Raw genomic sequence first — 11,696 nt, 5'->3', positions numbered from 1 at the left:
TAAAACACAAAAATCAATTTTACAATGTCATTTGGTGTTTATAACTACTGCTTGAGCTCAGAGGGACGCAGCAGAAAACTGTAAGAACCCCCCCCCCCCCCCCATAACGTGTAAGATATTTTGAACAACATACACTTCATTTAAAAACTAAATGCAGTTGTTAGAAATTATAACTGTTTTTAATATAAATGCTCTTTTATTCTTGCTGATGAATTTGGAGTATCATCAGTTACTGATAAAGCTCCTATCAAGTGTGTTGTAATAAAAAGCCTTAGTTTTGTTTTGAATAAATATCTTGTAATAAGAATTCTTACCTTACACAGCAGTGGACAAATTCTCACAGGCGTCTTTTTCTGAGCCGAGAAGAAAGAACGAAGGTGGATATATAGATTCCAGCGCCCATGTGAGTGGCTCACTAAAATAGACCCTCTGTCCTCACCATTCTTGTGCCGCGTCCTTCACATCTCATGTGTAGGAGGTGTTAAATGTCTCGTTGGGACTGTTCACTTGTGATGTTAACTTTGTGAAGACAGAGCTTTAATCCAATGTAATGTGTATGAAATCAAATGAAAGTCTTTACACAATCCGTGTTGATTATCAGATGACACAATGGAGGAGATCAAGACTGGGTTGATGTGTTTTTATTGAGGGATCATTGCTGGTTCCAACTTTGTATCAACAACATAAGCAAAATATGAAGATTAATTCTCTCACTGCTCCAACTTTAATATAAACTACAAAGTTAGTATTTAATTTTGGTATAAAATTGTCAAATTGGACGCCTGACAAACTAAATGGCAATTGATTGAAACAGATAAATCAGATAATGTGAATTAATGAGGGACACAATCCTCACTGATCCTAAGTAGTTAGTTGACACAATAAACACATCGAAAGAATTATACTGCCATCTGAAGGCTCAAGTGGAGAACTACAGCAAACAACCACTGCAACACTATTGCACATTATTTAATACTGAAGTATATTAAAGTCAAGTCATCACCAAACAAGAGGAAAACAACATGTGTCAGAAAACATTTATTATTTTGATCTATTGTTATAAGTTGAAACAACATGAAGCTTAAACAGCTCCTTTTTTTTATATATTCACTAACTGCTAATTTTTGGGGCTGTTAATCTCATATAGCAATTCATACATCTACATGATATACATCAGATGGTGGGTTATGCTGGGAATTATTGAAATTATTTTTAAAACACTGGAAAATTGTTTTTTCTTTAGTTTCCAGATGTATTAAACAGCTTCTTCCTGCCCTCCATACCCGACATGGCCTCCACGTTCTTACGCCAGTCAGTCACCTCCTCTTTCTGTAGAAAACACATCATAGATAATGGAAAATAAAACAACTCTGAGTTTTTGAGAATCAAAAGCAAAAGCCAGATTCACCTTTTCCTCCTCCTTCTTGACCGTTTTCAGGTTGGCCTTGAAGTCGATGGACTCTTTGTGTTTGGAGCCCAGCAGGACGCTCAGCATGGCCTCAGCCGAGATCTTCACTCTCTTCAGGGTCGGTTTCTTGAACTTACTCTGGATCTCAATGATCTTCAGGTTCATGTTATCAATCTAGGCGCAGGGTCGTGAGATAGAAAGACTTTATATAAAACTCGTTGTTATTGATGAAGATAAGTTCACCTATCCTCCATCCATATGTAGATTTATAAAACTGGCTTAAATCAACGTATCTGCTTGTGATTAATCAATTGAGAGCTGACATTGAAAAAGAAAAACCCAAGATATTCAGGATTCACTTTTCCTCATTAAATGGAATTTACCCATATGAAGAAAGATGTAGTTAAAAGCTCTGGAAACACTGATGTTTAAAAAAAATGAATTAGCATATTATAGCATTTACCGATAAAGAATAAATAAAATGTTCAAGGAAAAATGTGATTGCTACTTTTACAGATATGTATTCACGTCTGGTTAGGAAGCAGTGAACCCAATGGTATTACAACTCTATGTTTGATTAATAACCGCTAATAGCCAATCCTTTCCCAATGTATAATTGGTTTAACTCTGGTATAGAATATAACTATGTGGGGGTTTGTATTTCATTCATGTCAGTATCGTAATTCTTGCCCATAATTGTATGTGCAAGTTTAATAATGTGACTCTTGATGCATATATTAAGTCACAGGCTGACTGTTAATGTTCTGAAACGAACACGTTAGTTTATTTTTCTATTTGAAGAAGAGGGGCAGGCCAAATGAATAAGATTCTGTTGTGTCTTGGTGTTCTCAGAGTTGCCACTAGAGGGCAGTGTTTGCTACTTTTTTAGATCCTTACTATAGTGACATTGTCCTCACATAGAGGGCGCTGTACGCACTAAGGTTAAAAACATTTCCAAAAGGATCTTTATCCTCCCATTCATTGTTGACGTGTCTCACCTCCTTGCCATTCTGGGAAACCTTCAGGCCGATGTCATAGCGCTCCTCGTCCACAACATCAATCTTTTGGTACATGTCTTTGCACAGATCCTATAAAAGAACACAGTGGACTGAGAAAACGACTCACATAGACAAAAAAACGTTTTTAAAATGAAGTTTCCTACCTGTAGATCTTGCAAAGACAGACCAGCCATATTCAGAGGAGGAAGTTTTTCTGCCAGAACAGTTTCTCTCTCCCTCATCCTCTGCTCCGTCTCCTCCTGCAGCATCTGAGCTGCAACTGCCAACAGTCTGATCTGTGGAAAACAATTTAACTGATCTCTAGACCTACTGGAGGAAGACAAATATACTAAATGCCCAAATAAATGTAGACATTTTCAACCATATCTATGATACAATTCAGCCATAAGTTCATATTGAAACAAGTTATCATCTGAATACAAGCTTAAAAAGTAATATCTCTTGTGTGCTGACTATGGCATACCAAGATATATAACCTAACGTCCCAAATCCTTCATATTATATATAGTTAGACATAAAAATATATCAAATATAAAAAGCTTACCTTCAACCCCAGGCGTCGAGAGGAGGAGATCTTTGATTTTTTCTAGAATTTAAAGAACATTTCATATCTTCAATACACAGTTTGTTGTGAATGACATCAAATTAATAAATATGATTATTTAGATGACTTTTATAGAGAAACATAGGCCTGAAAACAGGGTTTAAAATACAGATACTTACAGATCTGTTGGAGCATTGACGAGAGGGAGAAAATACATGAAAACACGTCAACACATGTCAATATGTTGTTTTACAGTATAATTTGAAGCTGTCACTGCAAACATCACAAAGCGATCATACTCACTCATCAGCCATGATCGTCTTAAACTCTCACACTGAAATACAGAAAACAAAGGCAGTTGCATTGACATTGTAATCAAGAAAAAAATATACAGTATATGTGAAGCTAAATCTTAGGAAATATTAACACTTGAGCACTTTATTACAAATAGAGTAAGAACCCTGTTGAACTGAGAATCAACACTGAAGATTGATGATGTTCTCTGGTCAAAGTATTTCATGCACTCCAAACAGTTATTTACACATTAAAACTGCTGGGGCACACCGGTATTTATAGTTAACTCCCCTAATTGTCTGCCTTTTAGAGGATCTTCAAAGTTACGTATGTCCTGTAGGATGTACGATAACATTGTGTCCGTATAAAATTGTGTGTATTTTTTACATGACATGCAACCAATAGATGATACCAACAGAACTACATTTTTCTGTTCCTCAAATTTAAGTTGTTAAGTAATGGTAAATTACAATAAAATGTTTGTTGCGGTTGCAATGTCATTTTACATGAATTACGCATTCTTACAAGATAAATCTAAGTATGAAAAATACTAAGAGCCAAATTCTGTGTCTGGTGTAAACACGACAGACGAGCTTCTCTGCATAGGTGACAAAAAAGATGAACGGCCAGATAATCCACAGGCATGTTGGACGACGATTTTCAGCTCGTTGTTAGACATTACTCTGCGTTAGAGCTTTTACAGATTCTAAGATACCAGTGGGTTTTATCAGGTTGAAAGAATACTTCCTAATCACAGAATCCATTTCGCATCACCAATACTCACTCAAACTACTGTAATCCATAAGTATCAGAAGAGCACCTCCGTACCTTAGTGAATCTCCTTGAGAAAAGTGTGTGAAGGGGCAGCCTTGGAGAAAAATCAGATTTATAGTGTCCGTGCCAAATGCGGATTGCTCACGGAAATAGACCGCTTGCTATCTGTGCTACTGCTACAATGTGTGCACCAACACTGACATTTACTGGTGTACGAGGCATCTCTTCAATATTCAGACAGGAAAGGGGGTCATAAAAGTGCATTTATGGGCCTAAACCTTGGGCCATCTGGCCTGGGTTCAACAGCACCTGCTGTTGGAGGTGGCAAGGAGCATTTAAAGGGCTGGCCTCACTCAGGATGGGTCAGTGTCTTGACCAGATGGAGCCAAGTTTTTAAGGTGTCGAACTGAAGAAAGGTTTCAAACTACAGTATCTGCATTTCATCGTGCTGCACCTTCATATATGGAACAAATGACATCTTCCTGTTGCTAGAATTTAATAAGCTTTTTCTCTTTGCATCATTTCTGATATCACTATTCCATTGCATTTGCCTGATCACTGACTCCTGCAGTTTGCTCACACGTTACAGGACCATCTTGAAGTTAAGAACAAAGCCAAGGATTACGCTGGTTTGTATTAAGGGGAGTAGAGGAACAAGAACAGCTGCTGATCAAGGCTTGAAGGTCCGTAAGCTGAGCTAGCCTCTGTTGCAACAAGGAGTCAAATGCTCGGCCACTCAGTGACACAGGTCCTCACGGAGAATAGTGAAGAACCCACGAATATTATCTTGAGACGACTCTTAACTTTGCTTTAAACCTATAGCTTTAAAGTGGTACCACAAGGACTTAGCATTGCACTTCCATAAAGTTGGGGAACTCTCAGAAGATGAGAAAAAAGACTGGACAGTACTGATGCAGAAGAGGCTGAGACATCCAGACATGTTGTCTCTTATACATAGTTGATCAACATCCAAAAATAGTGGATCTTCTACCTCCCATAATGCCACCAGTAGTTTTTTGTTTTTCTTAAACCACCTCTAAAAATGATGTCGACATTATATATATCTCACCTGATCATTTACCAATTTGCACAACGTAATGTTGCTTAGCAGGTGGGAATGTATGGAAGTTGAAGTCGCAAGGGCTCAGGTGCTGCACGGACATACAGGTATGCCTACAATCTTTTGGTAGTTTGTAAATAGGCTCACCTTTAGAAGAAAGCAGTGAGTGTGAACTCATCACGCTGATGATAACATGATGATTATTTTCAGAGTCTGCTGACAGGTAACCTAGTGTCCAGTTTATTACGTCCACTCGTGTTTGAAATGTTAATTACAGCAACATAAATAATTTGAGTTTGGTGCAGAGGCTCCACCATCATCACTGATTACAGCAAGTATTGAAAACCTTTCTGCTGGAGCCGGCAGGTGGATGCTGGGGCTGAAAAAACAGGTGCAATAGCAGCAGAGGCATTAACCAGCGATTGATGGGGAATATTTACTCCTTGAGAATGAATATAGGAGGTTGGAGAAGGAGGCACGACATTTGTACCAGGACTGAAAGAGCAGCAGTGGAGTGAGTCAACATGCTCATCCAAAGTGGGATAGCAATCTGAAGCTTTACGAGGTCCACGGTATTCAAAGAGGCTTCGCTAAAGAAGCATCTAGGAAATGGCATCTCTTTAACATACTGCAGAGTTTATGATCATAACAAAAATATACTCAGTGGAATACATCCCCCTCACCACGACCCAACAGTCCCATTAAATTAAATTGTGTGACCACTTCAAATCGCTTGTTCTGTCAGAGCCGCAGTACCAAACCCAAAATATTTAGAAACTAAAACTAGAGCAAAATCTTGAAATATTTGTATAAATATTATTTTATTATGAAAAGGTCTTGTGTGTCTCTAATTGTGTCTGTAATGAATATATTTAGGAGGAGGTGCGCTGATTGTAATCGTGCTCCTTGACGTTTTAACTGAGCAGTTTATTGCAGCCCTGAACCTGCGACCTCTCTTATTTTGGAACGTTCACAGCTCTGCTTTTGATTTCAGAGAGGATTTAACAACTTTGTTCTCAGCTGCCATTGTTGTCAACTGCCAGGTCCTCGAATTTTTACTACCAACTGACATGTGATCCCAGTCTCGGGCAAAGGTGATGAGAAGGTAGATATTTAGAAACAAAAGAACAGCATCAACTTTGTGTTTTCATCAGAAGTATTTATTATCATGAGATAAACCGGGATTCCCCACAAATTGACAGCGCATGAAACACACCTTTGAATCTTGAATTAAATCTTAAACCCTAAATATATTGCACACTCACATTTGTCCATTCTTATTTCTGTCCATTGTAAAAGAGCATTCATATTTAAAGTATCCAAACATACAGATCTACTGTCCTGCATTAAACAGCTTCTTCCTGCCCTCCATACCCGACATGGCCTCAACGTTCTTACGCCAGTCAGTCACCTCCTCTTTCTGTGTGGAGGAAGGTTATTAACGAGTATTAGTGATACTGTATTTTTTCTCAAATGTAACACAAGCAGAACCAGAGCACATAATTCAGAACCAGTTTAAGCTTTAAAGGGATAGTTCCCCAAAACGGAAATTTCACTCATTAACTTCTCACTCTGCCTGCTGTGATCCACGCACGAGGAGGATATCAGAGGATATTTAGGCTTACGGACACTTGGATGACATTTTGTGTTTTTCTGTACAATTGAAGATGTGGTCCCCAGTTACTTCAATTTTATTGGATTTGGCTGTAACGCTGTTTACCTCTAGGACTCCAAAAGTTTTTTGTGGACTCAAACACTGCAACCAGCCCTCCATCAGCATAGTGGGGAGAAGTGAAGTGTCCCTTTGGCCTCCTCTCATATCATCTTGAAAACTTTCAAAACCAGCGTTTAAAAACTAAATGACTAGGCGCTATTCGCCACTCTTACCTTCTCCTCCTCTTTCTTCACAGTCTTGAGGTTGGCCTTGAAGTCCACGGACTCTTTCACCTTGGAGCCCAGCAGCGCTCCCAGCATGGCGTCGGCTGAGATCTTCACCCTCTTCAGAGTGGGCCGGTTCATCTTGCCCTTCAGCTGGAAGATCTTCTGAGACAGATTCTCAATCTGCGGTAAACAAGTAGGACATCTTCAGTGTGTAAGATTTAGGTGAAAGGGAGCTATTGGCAGAAATTGAATATATAACAATCCTAGTGATGTTTTCACAGGTGCACATGAGCCCAAACTGGACAAACTAAACACCATTTGAGTTTGTATGAGAACTGAGGGTTCCCACAGGTTCTCTTTCATGTTAGAAAGGGGAGGTCGAGGGTATTCAGTTGCAACATGCAACTTCACTACTAGATGTCACTAAATCTTGTACACTTAACCTTTAAAATAAATTAAAAACATGTACAGTATTCATAACAGATTCAGAAAGTCTTTTAACCAATCCAAAATTTAATTAAAAAAAGAACACGTACCTCCATGCTATTTTTCACCACCTTGGCTTCAATGTCGTAGCGGTCGTCATCCACCACATCAATCTTATGGTACAGGTCTTTGCACACAGCCTATCGACAGAGAGAGGATCAAATTTAATGAAAGTATTTTGTTACTGTCTGCTGCACGTGTCAGGTTACTTCTAGATTATTAACTTAATTATTATTGGATACTTGCTGTGTATTTATTATGCCAAGTAATATTTTATTGAGTTGCTATTGCCTTGAACGTTTGACTGAGTAGTTGTGTCAGCCAAATTCCCAAAATATAAAATGCAGACATCGAGGCCCCTGTTCTCCTATGCACCTCCTGCATGTGAACATGCTGAATGCATGGCATCTAAAGGGCTCCTTACGTGTGAACCATTTAACTCATGTCGTTTCATTGTGGTATGTAAGATAGGGGGCTTGTGCAGTGACCTGAACATACCTGAAGGTCCTGCATGGACAAACCAGACAGCTGGACAGAAGGGACTCGCTCGCTCAGAGAACTTTCTCTCTCCAGCTTTTTCGCCTCCTTCTCCTTCTCCAACATCACCATCGCCATCTTCAGCAGTTTGGTCTAGAATTAGAAACGACACACACAGTTTTACTGGCCCATTTTGTGGACATGTGGATTGTGTGATGATGTTGATGATTTAGCAGTAAATTGTAAAATTAAGAGACAGCACCTTTAGAGCCAGCATGCGGGAGGCAGAGGTCTTTGATTTTTTCTACATAAGAGGCAGAAGATGAAAACAGTTACATAAAAAGACCCACATGGTTTAAAAGATAAATCATTTTAAGATAATAATAATACAGTCCCCAGATAATCAGAATACTTACGGGCCTGTGGAAGAAGAGATTTGGAAATGAAAGAAAGAAGGATACAGGTTGAGTAATGACACCACTAAACAACAATTTTATACATTTTATTAATTATTAGTTAATTTTCAAAAAATCAAAAGATATTTATATAACTTACCCCTCAGACATGGTTGGATGCCTCTTGTCTGCTGAACAAAGTATAAAAGTTTTTAGACCCAGGTCTGAAAAGATTTCATAATAGAAGCAATATATACAAGCAAGATATATTTTTACAATTTTTCAACTGTATAATAAATGAACTGATATTTTATTATGTTTTAATTATTATGTGATTCATTTTGTGAACCACTATTTATATCTATATTACTACACTAACTTTTTAATCACGTTTTGCTGGATAAGCTCGATGAGAGTCATCCAAAAACACCAATATTAAGACTTTGAATTAGAAACACCTTCTGTGTGCTGCAGGTTGTTTGAATGATCTGTTTTCAAGGCAACAAGATCAGAAACAAAATCAGAATTAGTTATTGCAGGAAAACACACACAGCATGTATAAGCACAAGACTTATAAAAATTTCCCAAACAATGAGTTCATAAGTGAAATAAATCGTATATTTACAGTAAATTTGCATGTTTATGATTTTCCCTTGTCTCTGCATGTCCTTTTCCTTCCAGACAACAGGTAAAACTGTCTTAAATATTGTCACTGTCATCATCAAATCAATCAACATACCTTTTTAAATCTCTTCAGAAATCCTGTTGGGGGAACACTCAGTGACTTTAAATGAAGATGAATGTAAAGAAGAAGAAAACTCAAGTCACAGTCTTGATTGTCGCCTATTTTCTACTGTGACTGTCAAACTAAAATGCTGCCTCCTGTGTCATGAGAGCAAGTGAACTGTAAATCACTGCACCTCCACATGACCCCCCCCCCCCCCCCCCCCCCCCTGCCCCCCAACAGCAGGTTCACCACCAATTTACTCCCACTGCTCAACAACCAGATTATAGGATGTCAGAGCAGTCTGGACTCTGTTTGACTGTGAATCTAATACACCACTATAATTTCTCGTATTAGTGAAATAGCTAACTGGATCTCTAGATTAAAATTAAACCTGAACAAATGAGAGAAATTAAACAGACAAGGGATTGTGGTTGTTTAATCAGCATCATGTATTACACATAGGGGGACAGCGCCATCAGCTGTATAATATGAATACTGCACTTCAAAAAACAAACTCAAACGTACTTCTGTAAAAAGACAAAATTTCAACACTGAAAGGATGTAAAGTCTTATATACAGGTTTACATTACATCAAGTGCATTTGTGCATTTGTTTAATATTTGTTGTGTTGACATGAACTAACCGGTTGTGTTTCATCCTGAAATGAAAATATTTTTTATGTCGACATTAATTCTTAAATTAAGACAAAAAAATCAATTCATTTTTTATCTTAAAAAAATCACTTAAACATTGGAAACTGAAGATTTTCTTTAGAATCAATGTGTTGCTAACATCGTCTTGTTTAACATGAGCAGCTTCTTATTGTCCAGCAGTGAACAGCTTCTTCCTGCCCTGCATACCGGACATGGCCTCCACGTTTTTACGCCAGTCGGTCACCTCTTCCTTCTGGAAAGTGATGACACAATATATTTTTAATCCGTAGTGTATTATGCCCTGTGGACGATTTGATCAGCCAACAACTTTACCTTCTCATCTTCTTTCTTCACTGTCTTCAGTTTGGCCTTGAAATCCGCCTTCATGAGTTTGGAGGTTTCTGTGAATGCACCCAGCATGTCGTCCGTCGTTTTCTTCACTCTCTTCAAGTTGGGCCGCTTCACCCCCTTCAGCTCACTGATCTTGAGAATCAGTGTCTGGATCTGTGCAACAAAAGTCAAGCCCACTGGTGAACCAACAATCCCACTAAATCATCCAGATAGGCCAGTAAATGTATTTATTTTGTATTTGTGACCAACTGTACCTCAGTCCCACTTCTGGCTGCCTTAGCCTCCATATCATAGCGTGCTTCATCTGTAACATCAATCTTACGATTTAGTTCTTTACAAAGATCCTGAAAAGAAAAAGAACCATGAAAAATACAGATATAAAATATAAAAATAAAGTAACACTGATCATATCAGCTGAACTTGTTGCGTCAGTACCTGCAGCTCCTGGACAGACAGACCTGAGAGCTTCAGTGGAGGGAAACACTCGTTCAATACTCTTTCTTTCTCGTGTTTTTTCTCTTCACTTTCGGCCACCAGCATAGAAGCTGCCTTCTTCAGCAGTTTGGACTGGAGGATAACAAGGTCTCAATTAGTGATGAAAACCAAAACAGTTTTCAATTCCCCCACACCTCCGCCAAGGTCCATCGATCCCCTGAAATTCAGTCAAGCTGCACCAAACTGACTCACTCATAGATATTAGTACCCTGAATGTGCCTGAAAATTTCCTGGGAAAACATTGAAATTCACAATCAAAAGCCCCCTGATCCAGATTCACAAAAAATGTAAGTAGTTATTCCTTTATCCACAAAGTTTCATCCTAATCTGTTCAGTAGTTTTTGTGCAATCTGGTTCACAAACAAACAAATAAACATACAAACTAACAAACAAATGGACAGGGGTCACAACACAATGTCCTTGTTGGAGGTGAACATGCAGCATGCTGTTCACATATTGGCTCAAGGGCTACAAGACTAACCTTCAAATGCAGTCGGCGAGTTGCTGAATACTTTGGCTTTCTCTGTGACAAAGAAACGCACACTTTACACATTCACACACAGCTATAAATGTAGGTTTTATATGTATTATTAAAACCTCTGAATATGTACGGATGATCAATTAAGGAAAGAAAACGTTTTTGCTCACCGGTCTTCCTCATCATTTGATATGAAAAGTGAACAAAAACATTTTTTAATTATTATTTTGGAATCAAGAACAAACAGTGTAAAACCTTTTAAAACAGGTCAGTGAGAATACACAGTAAAAGTAGGGAATCTGCAAAGTGAAGTAGATTTGAACACAAATCAGTAACTTAAAGAAGTTAATACTCACCCCTCAGACATGGTTGAAACTTATGGTACCTTTTGAGCAAAAACACTATTTTTAGAATCATTTTAAGGTGTGCATATTTAACATATGTTTTATTAAACAATTTAAGCAAACTTCACTTGATAAAAATCTTCATATTATTTATCTGTATCCAGCAAAGTCTAAGTAGTATTGTCAACAATTCACGTGATGAATATGGGGATCCAACAAGTGAACTATTAGATTTATAAGTGCTAATTCTTCACAGGGGCTCTCAGCTACACCTCTCTATTCGTCCAGGACCAGCTAATCTTTACTATTG

At 38.2% G+C, this 11,696-nt stretch overlaps 3 protein-coding genes across 3 annotated transcripts; all 3 read right to left on the bottom strand.

Moving 5' to 3' along the window:
- Window positions 1-1,239: 1,239 nt before the first annotated feature.
- On the bottom strand, window positions 1,240-3,285 carry LOC128444833 (troponin I, slow skeletal muscle-like). Its single transcript, XM_053427494.1, is given in 6 exon segments — window positions 1,240-1,329; window positions 1,409-1,582; window positions 2,407-2,496; window positions 2,571-2,702; window positions 2,972-3,013; window positions 3,271-3,285. Coding segments are annotated over 6 exon segments (543 nt in total).
- A 3,147-nt stretch (window positions 3,286-6,432) lies between these two features.
- LOC128444834 (troponin I, slow skeletal muscle-like) lies at window positions 6,433-8,509 on the bottom strand. The gene is given in 6 exon segments (XM_053427495.1): window positions 6,433-6,519; window positions 6,987-7,160; window positions 7,517-7,606; window positions 7,965-8,096; window positions 8,206-8,247; window positions 8,495-8,509. Coding segments are annotated over 6 exon segments (540 nt in total).
- Window positions 8,510-9,639: 1,130 nt separating this feature from the next.
- Window positions 9,640-11,225, bottom strand: LOC128444144 (troponin I, slow skeletal muscle). The gene is made up of 6 exons (XM_053426450.1): window positions 11,213-11,225; window positions 11,046-11,107; window positions 10,505-10,636; window positions 10,324-10,413; window positions 10,052-10,222; window positions 9,640-9,971 (listed from the first exon to the last, which is right to left on the bottom strand). The coding sequence occupies exons 1-6, from the start codon at window positions 11,223-11,225 to the stop codon at window positions 9,885-9,887; spliced, it is 555 nt and encodes a 184-aa protein (XP_053282425.1). The 3' UTR covers window positions 9,640-9,884.
- Between the last annotated feature and the right edge of the window lie 471 nt (window positions 11,226-11,696).

The sequence above is a fragment of the Pleuronectes platessa genome, chromosome 7 (assembly GCF_947347685.1).
Source record: "Pleuronectes platessa chromosome 7, fPlePla1.1, whole genome shotgun sequence".
Classification (NCBI taxonomy): domain Eukaryota; kingdom Metazoa; phylum Chordata; class Actinopteri; order Pleuronectiformes; family Pleuronectidae; genus Pleuronectes; species Pleuronectes platessa.
The sequence above is the reverse complement of the archived record's forward strand: the minus strand, read 5'-3'. Positions and strand labels throughout refer to the sequence as shown.

What these genes read in the sequence shown, in the direction of transcription:
- LOC128444144 (XM_053426450.1), bottom strand. An exon ending in TGTCTGTCCAGGAGCTGCAG is followed by an intron (nt 10,414 to 10,504) that starts GTACTGACGCAA and finishes TTTTCTTTTCAG; the next exon opens with GATCTTTGTAAAGAACTAAA. An exon ending in CAGCCAGAAGTGGGACTGAG is followed by an intron (nt 10,223 to 10,323) that starts GTACAGTTGGTC and finishes TTTGTTGCACAG; the next exon opens with ATCCAGACACTGATTCTCAA.